Source organism: Gopherus flavomarginatus, chromosome 10 (genome assembly GCF_025201925.1).
Source record: "Gopherus flavomarginatus isolate rGopFla2 chromosome 10, rGopFla2.mat.asm, whole genome shotgun sequence".
Classification (NCBI taxonomy): Eukaryota; Metazoa; Chordata; order Testudines; family Testudinidae; genus Gopherus; species Gopherus flavomarginatus.
Window position 1 is genome coordinate 59436807 of NC_066626.1, and position 27654 is coordinate 59464460.

Sequence of the window (27654 nt, forward strand, 5' to 3'; positions counted from 1 at the left end):
TAGCTGGAAATATTTTGAAGAAAAGCTAGACAAAGATTAAATAGGTAGTGACATTGGCAAAAGTTGTTCTTTGACAAATAAAACTATTTTATTTTAATAAAAAAGAGCTGTGATATGATTCTTAAAAATAACACACATCTATGATGCTTCTATGTCCTCCATTACCAAAGTATCTGAGTGCATCACAATATTTAACACACTTCTCTTCCCCACCTCATAGAGTTGTTGTGAAGTTATTTTCCTCCTTTTACAGCTGGGGAGCAGATGCACAGAAAGAGACTACAGGCTAGCTCCACAAACAGATTTAGGTTCCTAACTGCCACTTTAGGAGCCCAAATCCAAAATTTAAATCTTCAAAACCTCTGCTCCGCTCTGTCCAAATTCTCTAGGTGCCTAGATTTCTGCCAGTGGGTACGCACACAGCCATCTAAGACCTGACATTACTGAGTTGCTTGGTGCATAAGTCTGGCTGGATTCACTAACTGGATGTTCTCCCTCCTATCTCATTTGCAGTGCCTCATCTGGTAGGTAAGGTCAGAGCATGCCTAACCAACGCAAAGCAAAGAGGTGGTGGTGCTCTCTTCTGTCCCAGCACCCAAAATGTTCACCCAGGATGTGGGAGCCCCAGGTTTTAATCCTCCCTCTGCCTAATTGGAGGAGGACTGTTTGAAACCAGGTCTCCCACCTCTCAGCGGGTGGGCTACAGGACGTGTCTCTCAATCACTCCTGTTGAAGCTATGCCATTTTGTATGAAATATTTAAATAGCTGTTGGAGCAGAGACTGGAACCTGAGTCTTCCAGATGAGTGCACTAACCTTCCTTCTGGCCCCACAGAGCTTACACTCAGGTCTACTAAGTTCTACGGTAGTGTCCTAATCACTGGGCCATCCTCCCCCACATAAATACTGATTAAACTACATAGCTACACTTTGACACATTAATGTCCTTGCAGCTTTCCTCCTCTCATAAGGATCTGAGTATAGTATTCTTCACCTGAAATGATACCAGGCAGTAGGCATGATAACAAATATTTCTAGATTTGAACTCATTCTTTTGGTCTATACAATGAAGGTGAATCGTTATACCACATGACCAAATGCAAAAGACAAAATACACTTTTCCATGTCCTCTCCCTTTTACCTTTACACAGGGCAAGTTAACTACCCACTAAAAATCTGTATGCTGCTAGCAAATAGCTTAACCCTTAAGTGGATTTCTTTTGTACTGTCAGTGGCTAGAGTGGAATGGCAGAAGACTATACAAATCAGATCCAGTGACAGAGGTGATTAAACATTCAGACTTTGGTCCAGATTCTGTCATCCCTGCTCATGTTGAGCAGAATTTTACTTTGCACCAATCCTATTAAAATCTATGGGGCTACTCATGGATTAAGGTGCTTCTTAATGTAAATGTGGCAGAACCTAACCTTATATTAGCATGGTTGTACCCACATCACAGATATACATGTGTACCCATAGTGACATGCTAGAGATGTGTAGGTGGCGTTCCAGAAAAAATTGTGTATCTAATGCTCAGGACCTGATAAAGTAGAGTATTCATTGGCCAAAGGGCTTGTGATCTTCCACTCCTTACTGTTTGTAAATCTTCAAACATACTTCATAGGGGTAGTGATTACGCACATTCACCAGCCCAAGTGAAACTGTATGATTTCTCTGAATTAAATTCTAATGTTATGGCCATATCTAAGTTTATAAGGGGGAATGGAATGTTAAGAGATGATTCAAGCAATCTGACTGACTAATACAGTGTAGTAATTTTCTGGAGCTATGTACATACCAACCGAAGCCAAATGAAACTGCATCATCCAGGGGGGAAAAATATCCATAGACTTACTGTGTAAGTTACTTTTCATTTAATGCTTAAAATAGCATTAGCATAAAGATAGCATGAAAGTTCCTGGGAATTAACTTCTTCTACCTAGCAGGCTAAATCCTCAAGAAATGCCCTGCTTCTTGATTATTCCCAACTATTACAAATAGCAGGATTTTAGACTACTTCATCTTCCTCACCAAATACATAGATCTAAGCAGTGCTCAGTGCAGAACCCAAGGTTTGATGGTGGAGTGGGGTAGCTCTAAGTTACCATTTCTCCTTTAATCCTAGGATTGTTTTATCCTCTTCTGTAACTTAGGGCCTGTCTTCACAGTGCGTGGCAACGCTTTCATGTGGCTGTGTAGTCATGGCACCAGTGCTGGGAAAGAGCTCTCCCAGCGCTCTAAAAAACCCACCTCCAGGAATAACTTGCAGCGCTCAGGGGGGTGTTTTTTCACACCCCTAAGTGAGAAAGTTGCAGTGCTGTTAAGTGGCAGCGTAGACAAGGCCTTAGTAAGGGCCCTTTACAGCTGTTCTGCTGGTGCAGGATCACCAGAGTGCACTTCACTTTGGCAATACCCCCTGATAGAAAATAGGCATCAGTGTCATAGACCCACCTAGCTCATCTTTACAGCACCCAGGGGACTCATCTACAACAGGAGAATCCCACAATACCTACTTAAGGCAGCTTCATATCTGCTTAGTGTTTACTGAGCAATGCAAACTAGCCAGATAGGGGCAGTGGCAAGGGTCTGGTCTCACGTCATTCTCACTGAAGTCAATGAAAGTTTTGTAATTGATTTCAGTGGGATCATGAAAGGGCCCCTATATTATCAAATGGATTATTAAAAGAACAACAAAAAACAACACCTCTCTGCTCACATCACATACACACTTGACTCTAAGTCTAAAAGCAATAAAAAGGTTCCATGCGGGTTGTTTTGTAAATCGTTAAGGTAATTTCTAGCTAATCGAAAGCATATGGAGAGATAGATACTATGGTTGTAGGGGCCAGATATACAGATTGATTGAATAGAGCTGGTAGATTACATTAGATGGATGGATTAGCTAGAAATCATCCTGAGGTGTAACAAAGGAAGCAACAAGGACCAAAGATTACGAATAGCAGCAAATAATGTTTTTATCAGACTGCTAGTATTTTATTCTTAGAATTAAACTATCATAAAACCCTTTCAAAAACATCTGTTCATTAGTCTATCAATGTGCATAACAGTTTTCAGAATCATAACAAGGATTAATAATAGTTAAAAGAGCAGAAACAGTAATTTCTCATAGATCGGGGTTCTCAAACTGGGGGGCGGGACCCCTCAGGGGGTCACGAGGTTATTACATGGGGGGTCGTGAGCTGTCAGCCTCCACCCCAAACCCCGCTTTGTCTCCAGCATTTATAATGGTGTTAAATATATTTAAAAGTTTTTTTAATTTAGTGGGGGGGCACACTAGGAGGCTTGCTATGTGAAAGGGGTCACTAGTACAAAACTTTGAGAACCACTGTCATAAATATCAGTGCACTAGTAGGCAGTCATGCCAAACCCACAAAAAAAACCCTGCAGAAATTGGGCTTGTTTATGGCTTAATTGGCTTGTGAGTTGCTTGTAGCTTGTTTGACTTGTAGCTTGTTGCTTCTTTATTTTTCAATCGGCTCCTAGCAAGCAGGGGTAAGAGGGAGGCGGGGCAAGAAGGGGCAAGGGGCATGCAGGGGCAAGGTAGAAAGACACTTAGGGGTGCACAGCAGGCCCACCACAGTCCCAGACTGCACGCCAGGGGGATCTAGTCACATAGAGTGTTGGGGTTCTTAGGAACTGGCTTGATTTGGCCTTTTTTTGAAATGCGATTAGCTTGATTTTCGGCTTATTGTGGCTTATTGCTTATTTACCCATGTGCAAGTTGGCAACTGTGCTAGCAGAGTGTGTTTGTGACAAGCTTTCAAATATTAATGCACACATTTATTGCTAGTTACCTGTTATTTCCATCAATAAGATATGGAAAAAATGAGCCAGCAGAATATTTTGCATGTGAAGGCTAACACAGAGGGTGAGACCATAAGTTAACGTGAAGGATTTGTTTTCTTCTGGCTCAGCTGAAGCACAAAAACAAAGGACTGCAAGGGGTAGTAATAAGAGTGAAGAAAGCCTAGATTTAGCCTCAAAAGAGCAGCATTATGAGAAGGAGTCTGCACATCAGAAAGAGACAGAGATTAAAGGCAGAGAGTAAGTATTAAATACTTAATTGTGGAATAAAGTAAATGGGATGTGAAGCAAAATGCACATCAGGTAGTGCCCCATGTACCTACTATATCCTCTTGAAGCACCAAAGATCCAGCATATCAAGAGGACATAGAGGGTAGATGGGGCACCACTCGAAGTGCATGTTGGAATGTCAGTACTTCAAAGGAACATCTCTTCATTCCAATGCAGCACAGAAGCGGAAGCTGAACACAGTAAGAAATGGGTATATTCCCCCCACTCCACTTTGAGCATTACAGAGACTGTGAGGTGTGACTCAAACCCCAGAGGACAATCTTTACTCCAATTTTTCTTGTGCTATGAAAGAAGATGATGGGGGGGCCATGGATTGAGCCTCCGAAAGTGAACTTTTATAAGATGCATTTTCTTTGCATTATGTATTTAACTACAGGATATCTTTAAGTAGCCGAGAGGGGAAGAGAAGGATCTTGAGAGATTTATTCAACTTCATTACATCTGATGCTAGTCATGAAGAGCTTTAGTTGAACCTAAACACTCTTATGAACATAAAATCAAATTAAACAGCACATTAAGGTTTCCATATTCTCTGACTGATGTGCGCGCGCGCACAACTCTCATTAACGGTAATGGCAGTTATGCGTGAGCGTCATTCGGAGAACAGATCCCTAAGTGCTGTATTGTTTTTCCTGGAGATTTTTCTTTATTGGGCTTTATTTAAGCTCCTGTTAGGCTTGCAAGCTTTTTTTAAAGGAGAAGAAAAGACAGAGAGAGAGAAAAAAAGCCCAAACTCAGATTGTTTGGCAGGCAATTTCCCTCCCCAAGCTGTCACAGTCTACAAAGTGAACCCTAAGATATTAAATTTAGAGAAGTGTTGGTAGCATAAAACCCCCAGCTATATGTACCAGAAGTTGCTTTGTGTTTTGAAAATACTGGTTCCACTTGCAGTAATTTTTTAAACAAAATTCATATTAGGTTTGAAAAAGAAAATATCACAAATATTGTTGCATTATACCTATGGTAATTGTAAGACACAGTATGCAACCTTGTGCAACCTGAGTTATGCATCTCATTCTGGATACGTACTGCTGAACTATCCCCTCAAAACATGAGTAGATGCTCTTATAATTCACAAATATTAGTCCTGCACTAAAATATTGTGATTGGAGGTACACAAATCATCAGTCTAGAATGTCTCCAGTGAAATGAGACAAAATACAAGCATTTTATTCCTTTCCTCAATCTCTTTTACCCGCTTTAAAATTCAAAATTTACACATAGACAATATAGTAATTTTTCCAATTTGATAATAAAATGTTTTAAGATATAAAAGGCAATCAAAACCAATAAGACAGGATCAGGGTTAATGGAAGGTAAATCATGTCAGAGATGCCTCTGTACTTCCTTTTTTTATTTTGGTTGATTATTTTTAACTGATAGACTATTTCACTAACTGCTACTGTATGTGATGTACTTACTTATTGCCTCCAAAAACTGTTCAAAGAAGCAGTATGGGAACAGTGGCTCAGGCAGCTCTCTGAAAAACATCTTGAGTGCTCCGGTGACAACATGGATGTCCTCCCACTGGCTGTCATCCAAATTCAGCTTCTCTTCTGGGAAAACACGAGGAGAAATGGAACAACTGGTTTTAATGAAACAATTACAAGACACTAATTATTATGTTAATGTTTGCCTACTATCATCAGCAACCGTTAACAGCCTTCTGCACCTAGAGGTTTGGTGCTGTGCATGTGTGTGTGTGCGTGTGTGTGTTTTTTTTGGTAGGAAGAGCACATTTTGAATGGAATACCATCTGTAGGAATGCAGCTGACAAAAAACAAGAGACACAAAGAGACAGTACCACTGACACAGTATGTCAGATACATTTATTCCCATAATGCTTCAGTATGAAAATTAGCATCACAGCTCAACATGATTCAAAGCTATTTGGTTTTGAGGCCGAGGGGCTAAGAGTTGCCAATGATGGCCGGCTCAAGGGACCGGCCTAAAGGCCTTGCTGAGCCAACAGGAGACATATGCTAAACATGGCAATAGAAAATGAATTATTGCTTTACATGTGTTAGCCTTGCTATGTACAAGGGAATAATGGGTAACGCTTTTCTCCTTTTTTGCATGAATGCAATGTCAGCAAGGAATAGAGTACTGCAAGAGAAAGGATATTAATTCCTTCTTACTGCTTCAAAAATATTTTGTTTGGTTTTCATCTCTGGGAGGAAGATTTGCCCAGCAACAATATTAGACAGACCCCTGTTGGCCTACCTAGGCTATGCAAAGCTGTCAAAAATGATAACACACTAAAGACAAACCACAAGTGTTTACAAAACTGTTTTTGCAAACAACAAAAATGTTTTCTTTTGAAGCTTGACTGAGCTAAGGAATTTAAATATAAAAGAAACTAAATGCTAAAATAAATTTTCTAATAAAAACAAAGCAAGATTGGGTGATTATTATTCTATTTTTGTCTTCTTGTTATAAAAGTCTGGTGTTGTTAGAACACAATAAACAACTGAATCATAATCCATATAAAACTCTATGAAAGTGTAAATACCCCTTACAATTAAAAGGATACATACTCTCTGGAAAATTCTGCTATCCCAAAAATGGATTTGGCTTTTAAAATGTCTAGTGTGACTTTAACTTCTAGACAAGTTTTAGTCTTTGTACAAATCTAGAAACAACCATGAAAACGATCAAACAAAATCAAAACAACATAATCCTGGCAAGCTATACCAAAGCTTATTGAAATTGGGTGTTTAGCAGTTTAGTTGGACTCTAGTCCATCCTGTTTACCCAATTTTAACATCATTTTTATCATTCCATTCTTTATACAAAATAATGGAAAAACCTGGACACCATTAATTTCAGTTCTTCTGGTGGTTTTTCTCTATAGAGAATTTGCTTTTGGGAAGAAGTTCAGTTTCAGGATGCACGTTTCTTTGTGTTTCTCTATAAATGCTAATAAATGTTTTATGAAATATTGAACTCAGAAAGTGTCCGCAAATAAATAAGTTAATGCACCCATGCCTCAATTTATAGTAATGTGTCAATGAAGTTGAAACAGTGAACTTGTGCTTATCACATGGGTTTTTTCTCTCTTCTTTTTTTAAAAACTTCAAATTCTTACCTAGACCATAAAAATAATGATTTGATCTGAAATGAATTAGCAGAAGGGACCTTGTTTAGACCACAAGATCATATTTGATTGATTGTATTTCAACAATTAGCCTTTTATTTTGTCACACACTATTGAAATAGATCGACAGCATCTTAGCAGGCCAGCTTTAAACAGTCAACTGTTCACAATAGCATCAAAAAAAAGAGATCTAATGGGGTTTACTGTCACTTTAAAGAACAGGGTGGGTTTTCACATTGTTGAAATCTGTCAGATATTTTGAAATGTCCCTCTCACTATGGTGCCACACCCCCTGCGTGTCCTTATAATAAAATTGGTTTTACTCCTGATTAAATCATTTTCTCCCTACCCACTACCATACTTCTCATAATGGACCTGTGTGCTCTACAGCTGGTGTTCTTCCCATGGTACCAATTCTTACTTTATCTTTTAAGCACTTTGCTGCTAAGATCTCATGCAGAGTGCTTATGTTTTGTTAAGAGCTTCATTCTTAGAGAAATAGCTTAACACATGTTCTAAAAATGTTGTACAACTTATTGCTTAAAACACATTTAGAAAATGTATAAGTACTGTAGCTCTGGCACAGAACTTTAAGTAGAAACCTTAAAAAAAACCTTTGTTTTTACCATGCATTTGTCTTAAATGTCTAATGTGAAATGCTCTGCTTCTGAGGCTTTACAGAGACTTATCTTCCCAGATTTTTGCACCATTTCCAGCTCCTCAAGGAAATGTGTTAGGAATGTATCCTCTTGAACACAAAGGGTGTCACTTTACCCTCTAGTAATAAGAGATTTTTTTTAAAAATGTTTGCTAGAAGGGAAAAATGTCAAGGAAAAATATTACACGGTAAAAAACAAATTAAAAAAGAAAATATCAGTCCATTCAATGTAACATTTAATTCTGTTCCTACTGGTTGGAGTCACTCACATACTGTGGTGATGGGGCCATATTCAGAAGATATATACATTTCAAATGCATTTCATTTTAAACAAAGGGCCTGATCCTATAGGTTTACTCAGCCACAACTCCTCGTGGAGTCAGTGAGTGTTTTGCCTCAGTAAAGATTTGGATCCAGAGTACAGAAATCTGGTAATTGATTTCCCTGGGAGCGGAGGATGCTTAACACCTCATAGGATCAGGCCCTAGAATTGCCGCTTTTGTCAAGCATTCGATTATTCTCCCGCTAATTGGCAGATGATATCATTTTATCTTAGATACAGACGTAAGCACATCTAAGGAGCCTCACAAACATTATGCTAGTAGAATGCTAAGAATGAAAAGTGACAAAGTGAAAAGAAGAAAGTTAGAGGGGTCTCATCAAGACTCTTAGGGGAAAAAAGTTACATTTGTTTTACATTCATGAAGGGACTGTGGTCTTTAACGATTTCGTTATTATTTTTAAATCAACTTTTTCAGTAGTATACCATTTAATTTTTTTTCTTGTACTAGTTCCAGAGCAAACAAATATGTGTTCATGTGTGGGTGGCTGATGTACACCATAAGAGTCTCCTCCTCAAAATGGAAAAAATAATCCATGGAAAGATCAATTAAAAAATTAAACAAAATAATCAGGACTGTACCAAGACCTAAGTTTTAAAGAGGATCAGATTCCTTTAGAGGATGTACTAGCTTGCATACGGCTCTGTGTCTGGAAAGAGTAGTGATCCTTTGAGCCTTTCTCTCAAGTGTTCTTTATTTTGTGAAGCATCCTTTTTTTTTGGACCATTTTACTGGGCATATCTTGCTGTCATCCCACATTGCCAGTAAATCCCAAAGGGCCACATTAGGCTGTAGTTCATTCTGCAAATTGTCCCATTCATTCCCAGAGTAAGGGACTGTCCAATGTGAATAGAGATATCAGAATCTAGCCCACAGTGTATGTGTACCCTTCATGAGGGTCTTTTGCCAATGAATCCTCCTCATTTAGTCTAATCAGTGCAATAGTTCCATGACACCTGCTAACTGGTTATCTGTTATGTGTTAAAGCAGGAGGGAAAGGAGTATGGATCACAATTTAAAAACAGGAGACCTGGAATTGGTTGAGATAGGAGAGAGAGGGGAGAAAAGTGGAGGACAAAAAGACCAAGAGAAAACATGGAGAAGAATGGGGAATAGAACAATGGATAGAAGGGGAAAGGAACAAGTTAAGGAGAAAGAAACTAAAGAAAGGTAAGGAGAAAGGATCAAGGACAAATATATAAGATGGCAGTGGGAAGTGACAGGGACAGAGGGGAGGAACAGAGACATAACTGGAGAAGATTAATGTCTCACAGGTAGGGGTCTGGTCGGTTTCTCATGATGCATTGGGGATCATTGTTCTACACTGCTACAATGGAATACTGAGAAAGGTGTGTTGGAGTGCGGACAGAGGTTCCTTGGGAGCTGGAAAATCTTATTCCAAACCATTTCCAAGATAGCATCTCTTTTCATTAGGCTAACTGGGGGCATTCAAAATGGCCATTTGTTTATTTTTGTGGGAAGCAAAATACCAAAACCACAAAACAACCACTAACACTGATACAGTACATTACCATTTATCTGACTGGCCTGGGAGAAATCTGAAACTTTCGGACAGTAGGCACTTGGATAACTGAAAGTGCTATTAATTAACATAGGGCTACATGGGGGATACAGTGTAGATTCAAACAACTAGGATTTTCGGATATCTGGAAATTGGATAACTGGAATTATACTGTACATAAAGAAAGAACGAGAGCAGAACTTAAGCCTCTGTTCAAAGCTGTTTTCAAAAATATCTTCTCAACAGGAGGACACTACAGCTTGTCATCTTGAAATGGCTCCTTTTGATATTAAACACTTATATTATTTTTACCATTTCCCTGAGGGAAAGCCTTGCACTGTCATATTTATAAAGGCCCACAGTCCCTCCCTTAGGGAAGTGAAATGCCTTACCCATTCCATGTCGTTTGTGGGTTCCTACCCATCTGACTAAAAGCCAGGGAAACTGGGCCAACATGACCCAGTAGATATCTTCCAGCTGAGAACTCCAAAATGGAGCCCCAAGACAAAATAAAGCCTTCTCCCATGGCAATGGGGAAGGGGAGAAAGGACAGTTCTTCCATCAAATGGCCTCCCTCTTAATACCCTTTTCATCATTTTTGTGTGGACAGGTTCTTTTGGAGACACCTCTGATCACTCACTCAACAGCAGCATAACAAGGGATCTACACAGGACAGGTTGGTCTGGGGTAAGTTGCATGAGATCCCGGGCCACAAAGCAATGATGTATCACCTGACCATGGACTAGGTGCAAGGCTCTGCTATTCCTTTTCACATTGGGTCTGAACATCCTCAGGATTGGTAGGAGGCTTGTTTTATTTTAATTTGTTTTAGCTTGATTGACAACATAAATGTATGTTAAAAATGACAAAAACTTGCCCAATTAAAGATGAAGCTTCCTTTGGCAAAACCCCTGTAATGGTGTAATCTCCTCAATGCTGTCAGGAATAAGGAAGCAACCAGCTGTCTGCCTTTTTAAAGTGATGACGTATTTTAAAGTAGTGATGGAAAATATCAAAAGCTTTCGAGTTTCAATTTAAATAAGCATCCAAAAGTTCAGGCATTCATCTGAACAACTAGCACTGAACCATAGAACACACTGTATGGAACACCCATCCCATGCAGACCAACAATGTCCTCTCCTCCTTTGTGACACTTCTGTTCAACCTGCATGATGCTTTCTCCTCTCCCATTCTCTAGGTTCAAAGTGGCCTATTGTCTAGATTTGCACAGTCCTATCTTATCTTTCTCTTCCAGGACCTTTCAAGCTGATAAAAGAAGTGGGACATACCAATGAAGTGAATCACGGGGTTTTATTGGTAATATGTTTATGTATATAGTTTCTGCCCTGGGTGCCCACAGGGGCGCAGGAAGGATGTAAAATATTCATGAATAGCTTTTTGCTTAATTCACCAAACTTTATTGATGACAGATCTTCATAGATCCAATCAGTAAAACAAAAACAGCATTTACTATCCTACTGTGTAAGTCTCCACCAGTTCAAAAGAAGGGCCTCGTAATGGAAAATTGAAGCCTTTACTTTACAGTATTTGACGTAAATAGAAGATATATGGATAAAAGGACAAGCAAATAACTTACGTATGTATCTATGTATTACTAGTATGCCCATTATCATGGTGCTTAGGTGCAAATTACCGAGCAACTGTAACTAAAAAGCAAAACATTTTTAATGTGTGTTAATGGTGTTGTTTATTCCAGTTCTCTGAAATGACAATTCACTGACCTGAGGGCAAGTTGGAACAACCCAGTGCTGCTAACTTAAATCATAATGTGTGCCAGAAAGAAATAGGATTTCTATACTTGGACACACTGGACCATATTCATCCTCAGAGTAACTTCACAGAAGTCCATGGAGTCACACGGGGATGAACTGTTCATTGTTTCTGAAGACAGAGATCCAGTATAGTCAAAAAAATTACAAGCAGCTCAGAAATAGTACACCATGAAAACATTAAAAGTAGTTCAAAAGTTTTGAGACATGGTCAGCTGGTGATTCCACTACATCAAATATGTTACCACTTTATCAGTTTCTGTAAATAACTGGAAGCATAAAAATATAGTGACACTAAATGAAGACTGAAATTGGTATGCAAAAACAAGCTTTATCATTACCATATTCTTCTCTGTCCTTCTCTCCAAATACCATTTTAAGGGTTAGATGCTGGTGCTATTTGTTGCAGCACAACCACTAATAAACTGAATCAACTATTATATACTGGAAGAATAGTGGTTTTATATGTCATCAAATATCTGTCCTCAAAAATACAATTAAAATAACTTAAGAATTATCATAAAGCATACTACCATATATTAACCATAAGTAGGATCAGACATAATAACCTATATCCAGTGTGTTAGCTCTATAACCTGAGTATACTAAGTCCAGAGGGCCAGATTCTTGCTTCCACTCCAGCACCACTGCAGCACCTTTGGGGTCCCCAGACAACAGGTTGAGAGCCTCTGTCATGGAGGATATACTCCAATGGTATAAGTTAGCATAGCTATGAAGCTGCTGTACTTATCAGGGTCAGCACATACCAGATTACAGAATCCTGATGACTATCACCCTTCCCTGCACTAAACAAAGCTCAGATGTAAGGCAGAACCTGGATCACGGACTTTATATAGCCCACACAAATAAGAGGCATGAGAAATGATTATATTTGTTATGCAGCTGGGAAGAAAATGTCTTCTTGCAAGTGGACATTTCTTTTTGTGACATAGCAACTTTAATTTCACAGTTGCTTTGTTCTTTTTGTTTGTTCTCCCAACTGTCTCCATTATTTTGCACCAAACATATGTATTCCTTATTCCTAAATCTCAGCTATTTGATTTTATTCAATTTTCTTGGTAAATGCTAACAACAGTACTCCACATATCCTGGATTGTAGGACACAGGTGTCAAATTATTTCTTATATAGGGAGCTTGCTTTTCATTATATATGTTACCATCCGAAGGCTTTCTGTACAGATTTATTTCTTCTCTTCACCTGATCATTCTGATTTAGTGTAGTATACATTAGACAGGGCAAATATCCCCCTTTCCAGCTTCCAATCCATTGCCATCTTTTTGGTTTCTGTAATTGCGCAGTTGACACAATTGTGATATAAATGTAGAGTTCATACTCTTACCCTTTTATGTTCAGGTCTTTAATAATTTCTTTAGGTACTTCAGCATAGATGACAATGCTATTGCAAATCAGAGGAGGCTCAAATAGACTACATTGTTCTTACTGAAGGTTTTTTGAGATCTTGTACAAAGAGGAAGTGAAGATTCAGGGTGAGACAGAGTCTCTTTGTTCAACTCTATGCTTGAAAAATATCTCCATATTCTGTGTGATTTTTATATGGATTGTACTATTAAAGCAGAGTTGTTTGGGATTCTGACATATAGTTCTTTAATTCCTTCCCCTTTTCATTGCTTCTATTTCCAGCTTGTCAAAGGCCAGTTATAGCCTCAAAATCTATACACAATGTTTTGCAATATTTGGCAGACTTATTCAAAATGTAATTCACTGTCTGCTTGTGATCCAAGAGTCATAAATGACTTCACACATAATGTATTCCAAAGGGTAAAACATTCCTGGAATTAAATTGTAATAATTTGATAAAAGAAAAAAAGGCAAACGTAATTTTTCTACCTACATTGCTAAAATTTAAACTCAACAAATGGTTTACTGTTTTCCCCCCAAAATTATGTTACATTTATTCATTCCACAAGCAACTTCAATAGATGTGAAAACAGGTCTGTTATAACTATCCTGTCATAACTAGCGGTCACACATACTTAAAGGGATCAAGAAACACAAGATGTGCGATACTGGATCAAACCATTTGCCCATTAAATCCAGTATCCTATCTCTAGATGTTGTTAATCTCTAATGTTTCATAGGAAGACAAAAAGCAAACAAATATCCAAACCATACGCTACTTGATGCACATAGTCAATTATATTACTAGGATTAGGCATGGGAAGAAAATTCCTTCCTGATTCCAGAAACAATTTGTTTATTCCTTGATTAATGAGTTTTGATAATCAAAGGAGGTCATCAACAAAACAGTAAAGATCATTATAACTTCTTCCATGGGTAACGAATGATCAACAAACTCGTGACAGATTGATACCTGAACTAAAGTTAAGCAATTCCTCATTTCCAGCTACAGTACTTTAAAGAAACACCTCACATACGTATTGGTGTATAGCATATTTTACATATGGATCATTGGTTTACTTTATTAGGAGAAAATAAAATTAGGAGCTTGATCCTACAAAATTTAACTCACACGAGTAGTTCCATTGATTTACCTGTTGCTTCTCACAGGAGTAAGGATTATTTGTATGAATATGCCTTTGCAGGATTCAGACCCAGGTTTGCAGAAAGTCAGGAATACAGCTTCATATATGTGAGCTTTATGAAATTGATTTATGACATAAGCCAACAGAAAGAGGTGTTCTGACACAGTGGTCAGGTATTTGTATATTCCATGTACAAAAGTCAAGGACAGAACCTTTTATTGTGTATAGAATTTATCTTTTGTTCAGTAAAGCCAAAAACAATTCTGTTCATCAGAACTTTATAAAGAGCTGTTACTAGTTTCATAATGTGAATCCATTTGGATTATCTGACCAAAGATAAGACTTCAGTGGATTTACAGTATCATTCACCACTTTACCAGTGCCACAAAAGGGAATTACAATTAATTGGATTATGTTGGTCTCCACCCGCTGATTGTAGAAGAGGATGTCTGAAACTGTAACTATTTCAAACAAACCATATCGCTAATCAACCGTGGGATTTGCACTCTAATTTATGAATAAGGCTTATTTTTTTTCTATCCTGTCCTCTGGTTTGGAAGAGGTCATTTTAAGCAGTTTATTCAAGTTACTCAAACTAAAAGGAAATTCCCTTCATTATTTTAATTGGCTGTTTATAGCACTTATACCTGACCTTTTCTTTTTATATTATTTAACTGATTTATTTGTAGGGAATTGAGTACTCTTGAAAAATGCAGATCAGACTGCCCAGGAAACGAAAGTCTCTTTATCCACGTAATAGAAATTTACCTACACTGCCTCATCAATGTGCTTCAATCCTGTTCTGGCAGGTCCTCTTTTGAGATAAAAGGATAAGTCAGTCTTCCACCGCACACACGCAGCACTTGACATCTTTGTTGAGAATGCCACCTAAGGTAACAATTAATTTCAGTTGTGCTACATATAGCTAGGAACTAGACTGAGCCTACTAAACTCATGTCAGATAGGCCACTTATCAGCAACCAGATAGCAACAGCGTTCACTTGCTACTGTCCTGGGTTAGATTTAGGGCTTGTCTATATGGGAAAGTTATACTGGTATATACTAAGGTATTAATTTAAAGAGCTATAAATATATCGCTGTAGTCCCCCGTGTAGACACACTTATTCCAGAGTGGCTGGAATAAGAGTGGCTTTTTCAGGTTACTTTATGTGGGATATAAACTAAATTGAAAAAAGGCCATTTTTATTTCAGAATAAGAATGTTCACACAGAGAGATATACTGGTTTGACTATACCAGTATAACTATACGAGTATAAATGGTAAAACTTTTGGGTGAAGAGAAACCCCATAACTGGTGACTTAGAGGGAACAGGATCTTCTACCCATTATCAGTCTCCTGAGTTATCAAATTCCCATTGTCTTTTCTTTTTATGAAGGATACAGGTGGATATTTGGTCCACTCTGTTTTGGAAAACTTTTCATTTATTTAAAGTAAATAAATAACCCCCACCACTTAACTTATTTTACACGCTTCATTTAGCAAAAAAATGTTTAGCTTGCTTGCATCTATGGCAGGGGTTCTCAAACTGAGAGTTAGGACCCCTCGGGGGTCACGAGGTTATTACACGGGGGGTCGCAAGCTGTCACCCTCCATCCCAAATCCTGCTTTGCCTCCAGCATTTATAATGGTGTTATATGTATTAAAAAAGTGTTTTTAATACATAAGGGGGGTTGCAATGAGAGGCTTGCTGTGTGAAAGGGGTCACCAGTACAAAAGTCTGAAGACCCCTGATCTAAGGCTTGTCTTGAATGGGACTACTTAGATATTTGAAGTTTGATATGTGCTTAAACTTAACTGAATCAGGACATGAGATGGTCATTTTACATGCATAAAATAAAACTTTCAAGGCTTTATAGCTTCATGAAAAAATATCCTGTTCACATGCATTGGTAGGTTTTCTAATATTAATAATGAAGTCTAATTAGCATAATTATCATCTTGAATTGTTCTGTTTCTTTAACGTGAAAAGGATCTGGTCCTCACTGATGTTATTGATTTTCAAGGTTTATCTTTAAAATATATGTTTTAAAGTTACAGAACAGTGTAAAAGTTTTCAAAATGAGTCTTTCATTTTAATAATTTATTACTATGTATAATTCAATGGCTAAACCTCCACACACTCAAATACTCATATGCAATGTGAGAATTAAATAACTCTACTCAGGTGTAAATTGGCATAGCTCCACCAACTTCACTGGAGCTACACTGATTTCTACCAGCTGAGGGTCTAAAACTGAAATAGATGCATGCAGCTCTTTGTATGATCATGTACATAACTGTGGTGCTGCAGTGGTTATCATTTAAAAAAATATCACTTGCCTGCAGTTATCACATTCTGATGTCAGGGATGCCATAGTTATTTCTTGAGCTACCCATAAGGTGAAGTGGCATATTCAGATATTAATGCAGAGTAATTGCTTGCAAATGTTGATTTTTTAATGGCACCTACTGTACCCATCTTAAATAAATACTGAGTTCTTAAAAGTAAGAAAAATCATGCCTTAAGGACCATATTTGTATTCACATGTAGATGTGTCCATAGCAAATGTGGAGGAAGAAATTACACATGAAGAATCTTTTTACCTCTTCCCCCACAAAACTCTGTGGCATGACTTTCTTGGGTCATGCTTAATAGCAAAAAGGTTGAGTTGGGGTAGGCAGGACAAAGATGGTATGGCATGCTTGAAAACATCGCTCTGCTTACCCTGCCAAAACACCATGTGCTATTCTGTGTGCGCCCTTGCTTGTTTAACCTTACATGGAAATAAACAACATGAGGGGCACATGTAAGTACATCAGTAAGTTTTACAGTTCTTCTTTGGCAAAGAACTAGTCCAATGAAATGAAGATGATTAATGCCGCATGATTAATTTTCCTTCAGTTTTCTACACATTCCTCATAGTTTCATGTGAAAATAGGAGACATGGCCCTTTGTGTAGTTGGGAGTAATTATTAAAGTCATGCCTTTCCCCCCCAACCCTTATACATATGGAAATGTACATCATGTTCTAAGACAGAAACTGCATGTTCATCCATGCTGCTTTAGCTGTGTATGTCTGCATCCATATTTTTAGTTTACACGGTTCTTCCCCATTGTGAACTTTAGTTTAACCACTAATATTTTAGTTCCTCTTATTGCAATTATAATTCCTGGCATGATGAAAAAAACCCAGAAGAGTGAGACTATTCAAAAACTTTGGACACATTTTACTAGCTGTTTTTCCTAAAATTAATTTTGAGAATAAATGAGCATAATCTGACAATTTAAGTATAAAGTAGAATGTTTTCATACCTTTAGTGTATAGATATACCTAGAGATACACGGGTTCCCCACACACCCTCTTCCCCCAAGAGATATATTAAAATATTGGGTAGCTTACAGTGACATTCAAAAATTCATACTTCCTTTTGGATACAAAATTATATGAAAAGTTTCAAGGCAGCACACAACAAAGCAATTGACAAGAAAGATAGCATCTGCTTTTCTGTCTATTCAAGCTGAAGTTTTTCATTCTAAATACAAGCAATGTTTCCTAAGTTAAAATAATTAACTCACAACAATCCTGAAACATCATAATATAAGATACAGATGGAAATTGAAAGCTTTAAAATGTCTTATAACTGGAACAGAATTATCATTTTTAACTGAGCAAATCTGAATACTAATTAAAACAGGTGTTATTATTTCAAACATTTTTGTACACTGTGAAATTACCAGCCAGGTTATTTATGTATTAGTCTACTATGAAGCATACCTTTCTTAAAAAATGAGATGTGTGATAACAACAAAGTTATGAGATAAAAAGAATGACACTCAATGCTGCTTCCTGAAACAATAAAAGACCAGTAGTTCAACTAGTTAGTAATTTCCATGTGACTACTTGACAGCTTCTACTAATTGTTAAGCTCTCACTAACTATTGCTTTACATAATTAATTATATTCAAACACAAACAACAAAGACATGTGGGCTAGGTGCCCTTTTGACAATGTTTGTAACAAACCAATTTGCTTTCCAAAAATATTTTTAGAACTAAAAGATATTAATCTTGAGTGGAAATACACATTAAAATCTTAGCACAGCTCTACATTTTACCATGGTCAGAAAAAAAATGCAGATTGGTTAACATGATATAATTTCTGCTGCATGCATAATAGCTAAAGTCTTTCTAGTTGAGATCTTTCATATTAATTTAGCATTGCATAAAATTCAGAGTAACAGGTCCAGAGGTCAAGCATCATTCATCATTAGTTGAAGTGACATTTGCAACCCTTCATATAGCAGCTGCTTGAAAGGGGAAAAGAAGGTATTCTTTGGAAGAACGGGGGGTAGAACACAATCCTAGCTCTATCTGCGGAAGGGAAAACAAGGTGCCACTATGTCAGCATGGTAATGTGCTTAAATTTAGTGATGTCATTCTTCCATAACCCCAGGAGTCACAAGGCAGCTGCATTCCTGAACTTAGTAGTTCTGGTGGAGATAAGTAATAACTAGAAGTAAATGAATTACGTTAGTGTGGTTGTGAACATAGCTTTGTGCATCTAAATTATGATTTATATCAGATTCTATCTTGTTTTTGAGAGTTTGCTACTTGTTAACAAGGCAGTCCCTGTTCTCATAGCATCCTCCAGGCACCATAGTTTCTGGGAAGCCAAATAAGATCACTGTTGAAACTGCAAGACAACATTCCAAGACGTTGCAGCAGAACACATTGGCCAAATTAGGACTTCTGAAGACTGTTAACAAACAAATAAAATCTTTTTTCTTTGTGTCACGGCTTGCCTACTATAAAACCTTAAGATCAGAACAGGAAATGTGAGCAATTAAAATGAAAAAGTAATCTTCTGCACAAAAAGATAAATATGTATTAAAAGGCTAATACTTCACAGTCCTTTTGATATAACAAGTACATTTTAAGGAAATATATATTTTATATCATAGCAATTTTTATGTGAAACATGCAGTCTCTTTGGAATTATGCATATTTTAAAATCACAGTCATTAAAACAGCATGCAATACAAAATAGTTAGATTTTTGGGGCTCTGTTAATATTTTGTGGGGTTTTAACTTTGACTTTGTTATTGTACCTATATGGTATTGTATTTGACTGATTCATGTAATTAATAATCTGTTGTTTTTTAAAGCACTCATGTTTAATATCTAGACAATTTTATGGTAAAAAGAGATTTAATCAATTTTACAAAGCAAAAACTAATAATTTTTAAAAGTCACCTAGAAGAATGAGCAGAATGTTCAAGGACATTGATTATTATGCATTACATTTCTATAAACAGTTATTAATTCAGGTGTGTTATGTCAAAACACCTTTCCAGTAGCCGCATAAAATAATTTACTAGTACCCATTCTGTCCTTAAAAAAATGTCTTTTGAATGCACTGTTATGAGGTACTTACTTCCTTCATCCTGCCTCCAATGTGCAAACAAAACTCCCCTTGACTCCAATGAGAGTTCCATGTACCAAATAAAGCAGCATTGGGCCCTTAAATCAGATGGTTAATTTCACTGCTGATTTGCAAAAAGGGCTCAGTGAACAAGTTGATCATGCACTAAAAAATGTAGTATATAAGATGGCCACTCATCAGTAAGTACACTCCTACCTAAATCGGACATCAGGCATTTTCACAACAATCAAAGAACCAGGCAAATTAATTCATTAATCTTTTGTTCTTCACCTTCCGAAAGAATTTAATAAAAGATACAGATATCGGAAAGGAAGAATGGCTGTAAAAGGAATAGAACAGCAGAGGCAGGATGACTGGCAGATAGGGTTGCTGCATCCCCCTTAGAGATACTGCTCCTTTTCCACACCTTATGTCTCTTGTACCATAAAAATATGCATAGATGTATGTGGGAGCATCGTAGCAGATTTCTTGGGATGCGTGCCATGCATCTGAGCTTCGAAGCTGGCTCAACGTTGTCACCATTAACTTGCAGTGTACACAACAACACTTCAGTCTAATTTCAATCAGTGAAAAGTTACACAGAAACTTCGAGGAAAGTATACATGACCCTGCACATTAATACCAATTAAATTCAGTATCATCAGCGCCATTGCAATGAATGCTGATACCAAAGAAATTCATAATGAGGGACCACTTCATGCTTTACCCAGGAAATGAATAATGCTACATTTGGACTCCCGATAAAAAAAAAAAGGGGGTGGCAAAATATATTCCAATGATATTTTCAAGTCTGCCGCCTTTTAAATGACAAAAGGTAGAATGGTGCATCAGTCTACATGATAATATTGCAGTTTGGTAAACAGTGAAAAGCTTAGTTTATTGAGGTGCTCTGAATGTTGTGAGTCTGAGTCAGATCAGCCTCAGAAAATAATACAACACAAACTTCAACTATCTCTTATACATAAGGGCTCCTAACGCCCCCAGATCAGTCTATCTGTCTAGCTATCCATCCACCCTAAACTCAGACCAGTTCATATTTAAAGGATATTCCGGTGTCATTAAGATCAGTTAGTTCATATTTACATGTTCATTCATTTTCATATGAAAAGAGTGTGTAGTCATTTAATTTAGAGCAGCTCTACTTTCTTTTGTTTGATGAGGGTTTTTTTTCCTGTTAGAGATGATGAAACAACTGCAGCAAGATGGGCTTTGGTTCTTGACAGCCACTTTTCCATTAAAGGCAGATCCCTTTAAAATGCAATCACTTTGGATAGATTTAAATGTGTTTTTTAAGTGCAGATGCTCAAAGTTCACCAAATAAACAAAAACTGCAAGAAAACAATGATGAAAACTCATTTTAACAGTTTTAAGATTCTCTGCATCAACATCATTCATTTGTGACTGGGGAGTTTTTAAAGTCTTTCAAATTCTAGGGTTCTTTCAATCACTACACGCCTTAAAGGGACAGAAGGCCTTAAAATGTGCTCCCTAACTCCCCAGTTGAGAAAGATACATAGAAGAGGAGATGGGGTGGGGAAAGGGGAGAAACAACAATACAGAAAGCATTAATGCAAAGAACAGTGGGGTCTCTCCCTAATTTGACTTTCTCTACAGGTGGTCTGCAGCTGCATCCAAACAGGTTACACCATTGCCTTCCCATGAGTACTACAACAAAGTGGTATCTGTATTCACAAGAATACATTTAGTGGCATGGACTGATTCAGGTCTAAAAATAAGAAAAAAGCATTTTCCAGCATAGCCCGAGGTAACTCCCTGTGCCAGCAGAAGACAGTAGCACTCTTGTCTCACTGGCTGTGCATGAAGATAAAGGATGTCAGAAACCTACTTCACATGACTCACTGAGGAACACAGTCAGCTTGTAGTTGATTCATTCTATTTGTATCAGCTTGTACTCCGTCGGCAATAACAACAGACTCAACAAAATCAATAAGCAATATTCTGTTTTCCATTGACTCAAAGGTAAATCGCTTTGGCCACTGTGATTGATATAGTAGATTGTATAATGTTGGACATTACCATGCATACAATAGGTTTTAGAGACAGCTCTGTAATGGAAGGGAATATGTAAAGACTACATGTTCAGGGCCAGATACTGGCTTTTATCCATAATTCGTGCTGGAAGGAGTCTGGTAGGTCTGTACCACAGGCAGACCCCCTTGAGGAACTGCTTGCTGTAGTTCTGCCACCCAAACAGAATTTATTTCCCTGTGGGACCAACCAGCTTAACAAGTTGGTATAAAGATGAAGTAGGGGGACACACCCCCATGGAAGGGTAGCTAGCATCATGGATGCTTCTCATGAGATCTGTACTCATAGACTCATAGACTTAAGGTCAGAAGGGACCATTATGATCATCTAGTCTGACCTCTGCACAATGCAAGCCACAGAATCTCACTCACCCACTCCTGTAACAACCCCCTAACCTATGTCTGAGTTACTGAAGTCCTCAATATATATATACACACACACTCCCTTACATGCTCTTGCAATAGGCACTATATATATGCAAGGGTATGTAAGTGTCTCAACAGGACTGTTTCACACTGGGAAAAGCTACATTATCAGCATGTCTACACACGGACAGTTACACTGATGCATATACGTCTGTGCAGCTACTCAACTACAGTTTTGTAATATAGTGCTCTCTCTGTGTGTATACAAAATGCCTCTTGTTGATAAAATTATACCTAGATCATTTAAGGTGCAGTTTCTTATGTAATTTTGCCACTTTAATGTGTTTCAGTATAGTCACGTTAAAACAAATTGCTTGCAATGTTTCTAATGATGTTTGTATATGACTGTCATTGACTCTCGTCTTTGCCCCAGTACGCTGGATCAGGAAATCTGTTTTGTGTGTCTCCCAACTTCATGGTAGTAGGTAATGGGAATTTTCACTTCGGTCACTTCAACATTGGCTTATTTCTTTTGATTTGACCCCTTTGCACTAAATGGAGAGATTTTCTCCAAAACCTGTACCAGTATCCCCACATGGATATGCCAGCAGGAATCATAGTATGTGTAACATACCTGTTTGCATCATTCCAGGGACAAAGCGTGTCACTTTTATAATGCATTCAGTTTCTGCTTACCCAAAAAGTGTGAATCCCAACTCTATTCCAGGATTCAGGCTTCCTGAAGCGCTGTTGTTATGCCAGACCCACAGTGCCAGGCTGGTTTTTTAGTATCTTTATCAACAGTGACTTTTGCATTCAAGATAGAAATAATGAGCCATGACCCATTACCATGGATGGATGTAAATGAGAGCAGAATATGGCCCTGTGTGGTCTTTCTATCAAACACATATGACAAACTTTAATGAAAAGTCTTCTCTAGTTCTAACAGATGTTTCCAATTTTTTCTCTCCCTCAGCACTTTAAACCACCATCTTTAGTTTTCATGTCTAAGATACATCATTATAGGATACATCATAATGATATACGGTACATTCATATACAGTATCCTATACAAAGACTACTTGATTTATAATTCAGAGCCAATAAAGAGAAAAAATGGTTTAACTGATGACTAGTGAAATACTAAATGCATTAAAATGTTTGAAAAGAACATCATTTTCTTGTAATAGTGGTGACATAATAAAATTAAATATGGATAAAAGATAATGCCTCTTATTATTAGGCAAGTGAATATAAATGGGGCAAGAAGAAAAGTAACTATATAGGATCAAGGGATAGCGAACAAGCCCTTCCCCTTCAAATAAACTAAAAACGATCAAAGAGAAAAGAATAAAAACCCACCAAAATTAAATAAAGTTGAGCATCCAAAAATTGCAATATAAAGTCTAATTTTAATATATTTTAGTAAGGCTTTTGGTTCCATAGGATGACTCCATTACAATATCAGAGAGATTGGTGTAAATTGCTATATTGTATACTACATCTATAGTGGTTTTGCAAGATATTACTAAATGTTTTAAAAATCAGTTGCTGAGCATATATTTTTGCTGTTCTATGGTGTAATTAATTGCTGTGTGTTTTGGTATTGAAACCTCCACCCTTCCCAGTCCACCTCCACGCTGAAATACATGGCAGAAATTAAATAAACATAACTCTGTGGGCTCAATCCTGCTGTGTTCCTCATGTAGATTTCCCATTCCATTCAAAGAGACCTTGCAAGTGAAAGAATTGCTGGACTGAACTCTACTTATTTGATATTTAATTCTTCCCATGTATTTCAATGTGAGGAATTAAACAATAAACCCACACAAAATTTTGAGCACAGTTCCAAGCAGCAGTGGGCACAGCTGAGAAAGGGGTGTACATAAGAGTTTTAGTGGCTCCCTGAGCCTGGTGTCAATTCTGTGCTGGACTGCTGTGTGGTCTAATTTAGGGCAGCTGGGGATTTCTGGATGATGGGGCTGCTCTTCCAATGCCTTTTTGGTAGAAGGGGTTTTGAGAAGTCACCATGATTGTCTGAAATATGCAAAGATGCTCCTTTACATGGTAGGGAATTCATCATTTTGTGGAGCCTGATGCCAAGCTTTTCAGTCTTCCAGAGTAGGAATCTAGTCTATTATGTATCTTTAGAGAAAAGTAAATTACTTACAAGGAATGGCTACTTTTATTTGCAGGTGATTATGGACACTTCTTTATTAAGAGCCCCTTTTTACAAACCGAATGCACTAATTCAGCCACATCAGTTAGCAGAAGAGGCAAATGATCTCCTCTGGAATTGGAGCCAATGGGGTTTATTACATGGAAAGTATCACGGCAAGACTCATACAGTGCCTGAGATGACACCTGAACCACTGTGTTCTGTGATATGCCTCATTGATACTGATACATCAGGCCACCTTAAATTACTATTATTTCTATGCAATAATAATTATAATTACAATCATAATATCGTTGCACTAGGAGCAGCAAGGACCAGGGCCCCTTTGTGTTAGACACTGTACAAGCATAGAACAGAAAGCTGGCACCTACCCCAAAGAGCTATTTCAGGTATATTAGAGAGATTATTCTCATACTTGAGCAAAGTTGCAGAGGATGTAAAATTGGAAAATCTAATTTTCAAGCTATGGAACATTTTAGGGGAACATTTTCAAAGCACATTAAAAATGCACTGCAAAATGTATGATTTGCATTACTTGTACTCCAACACCTACATTTACACATACAAAATCAGGTAATTATGCTCCTAACTATCCAATTCATGTGCACAGATGGATGCACCCACACATTTTTGTGGGAGCATTTTTGGAAGCCTATAGAAAATATGGCCCTTAAAGATTTTAATAAGGTTGGCAAAAACATACTTTGCATAAAATTATGTGTTTCCAAAGTCTAAAATTACTTTGATTTAAAACTGGCAAGGGATTAATTCATAATGTGGTCTAATTACATTTTTTCTTTAAAAAATTAAATGGTCAAGATCTTAACTCTGATAGTAGTTACTGTTCATGCACTGAAATTAAGAAATAGAATTGCATACAGATTTTATGTTTCTAAACGTGTATTTAGCTAATGGAATCCTTTTACCTTTGGTTGAATATCAGGTACTATAATTGTGAGTACATATTTCATTTATAAATTAGAAGTACAGGCCTCTATTAATGTTATTTTTCTAAGATTGAAATGCAAACTGAGCAAAGGCTGAAATTGCTAAGTAAAGCTGATTTTCCATCATTAACTTGCCTGATATATAATACAGTGTATATATATAAATATACACACACACACATCTTTTTAAATAATGATCAGTGAAGGCAAAGATTCAACACTTACATCTTGGTCCCTAAATCTGACAGGCTTGGCTTTTGTCAGCTTGTCTCTATATCTTCCTATTGTTTTTAATGCTGTAGTTTTTAATCTTTATTATTCACCGAACGGGCTTCACCATTGTTCAGAATATATTTGTCAATTGTAATGTATACAGTATTGTAAAAATTGCTCAATCAACGGATCAGATTTTCTGTGAGAAGTGAATATTCTCTGTCATGTTCAATAAAAAAAAATTAAAAAGAATACTTCTCTATGCTCTATGATATTTTATTAGTTCTTTGTTTGTAGAGGTTACTTACATCAGTAACTAAATACCACTTTGTTCTTCATCAATCAAAACTGATCAATTATAAGACTTGTGAAACTAGATCAAAATTCTAAGCTGTATGGTCATGTTACCACTCATATTATTACTAAAAGCCACATCTATATTCCAAACTGGGATACCATAACCTCTTTGTCATTTTCCAATAAAAAAGACCATACCAAATAGGCAGAGCACACCGTAATTAGCAGCTGGCAGAGAAAGCTGTAAATCTGTATGAGTTCTGAACGATTTGCTTACATTGTTGCTTTGTTGACAAATGATGCTGTACATGTTAATGTTCCTGAAATGTCCCCATTGCACCTGACGTGCCAATAAATGCCAGCCAGCTGTATGAATTATGGAAATAAGATTTTTGTTTATGAAGGTATCCCAGACATTTATTTTACTGCATGCCTCTTGACAGATTTAATGTCTGGAGTTACATTGAGAAGATATTTGTTACCTGACAAAATGGTTAATGGTAACTTTAGAGGGTTTTTTTTTTAATGATGAGACTAATATTTATTTATTTTTTATTTTCACTTTTACCTTTTGGCTACACATTTTACTTTCAATGGAAAGCTTGCATCTTTTAAATGAAGTGAAACTAAATTGTTCCTAATGTACAATAGATTGGATATAACCAGTGCTGCCATATATGATAAACCAGAAGAAAGCTACTAAAATGTGGATGTTGCAATACGTTATCTATTTTTTCATAGATTAGTTTTTTCTCCTGTTTGTGATTGCTAGTACCTCATTAATGTACAAATAAAACTGTACAAATCTGGTATTCTTACGTGTTATAAAAACCTCATGACATTTATTTATAGCAAAACCAAGAAAACATTCATTTAATATGCTCAGGTAAGTTGGAGACCTACCTTTGACATTAGGTAGATTTTTAACCAGAAACCAGTCACTGGCCTCTGAATTTTAAAAACAAAATGTTCCTAAACAGCACAAACATTAAAGTAAAAACTCACTCTTTTTAGCATTAGAGAAGCAAGGACTTACATACTGAGCTTGACTTTTAACAAAAGATCTCTCTTCTCACTCTAGTCAAGAACTACGTTCTCAGGGACCACCTCCCTGAAACATAAAGTTTGATAAGGCTAGAAACATGCTATCTTCAAGATACACATGTTTGCAAGTTATTCTCGAGTTTCCCCCAACATCTATCCATTTCTTTTTGGCTGAGCTGTATTCAGAAGGCATCATAAAGAACTCACAATAACACGGCTGTATGAAATGGCCAGCAGGAGTTGTGTCCTCATGGAATTTAAGCACATCATTCTCGCTACCCTACAACTAGGGAATCTGACTCCAGCTCTGACGTGGAAAATTTTGCCTAGCAGAGGCATCTACCCCTACCACTCTTCAATTCTTCCTTTAGTAGCATACATCAGTGTTATTGCCAAAAAGAACAACGAGCAAAGTATTTATTCCACTGGGAGCAACTGTATTGTCTTTTCTAGGTTCATTTCCAGCTTTTGAAGCTTGACAGAGCAATCTCTGCTTGTTCCTTAAAACTTCAGACCTTACAGACTATTTGTAACGTTCATAAAATAGGTAGTGGTAACCAAATTAACCAAATTCATTCTGCGACTGCAAATCAGTCTTTACTAAAACGTTCCCTTCCCACCCCCATCTCAAAAGGAGAGGAGGAAACAAAAGAGTCCAGATGGTTAAAATTATTTTAAGCAAATATTTAGTGGTTACAGTTCAGTTCTTCTGGCCCACATTCTCCACTACAAAAAAATGACACCCCGCATTTACTGTGTTAATAATTTTCCAGTGTGCCAGCCAAATATGTGCATAGGAGTGCATATCTCTCTCTCTCTCTCTCTCTCTCTCTCACACACACACACCCCGGAGGCATCATTAGTGACTCCATACACAAAATTCCTTTGAATCTGAACTTAAACTGGGCTAAAATCCCACTATTTCACACTTTGCTATTGAATTTAATCTCCAGATGTAACAAAATAACTCCTCCGAGGACAGCTGGATTTTCCATAATATTCCTTTGGTAAAATATTTACCAGTATTTGCAGAGGAAACATTTAAATTGGATTCCCTTATGGCAAA

At 37.2% G+C, this 27654-nt stretch overlaps 1 protein-coding gene across 5 annotated transcripts in view; it reads right to left on the reverse strand.

Annotated features, from left to right (window-relative positions):
• Positions 1 to 27654, reverse strand: part of ARHGAP15 (Rho GTPase activating protein 15) — a 457670-nt gene that overhangs the window by 77903 nt on the left and 352113 nt on the right. For all 5 annotated transcript variants that reach the window (XM_050969300.1, XM_050969301.1, XM_050969297.1 and 2 more), the window contains one exon: positions 5537 to 5671. In XM_050969300.1, coding sequence (XP_050825257.1) covers positions 5537 to 5671 — 135 coding nt within the window. The remainder of the gene's footprint in view (positions 1 to 5536; positions 5672 to 27654) is intronic.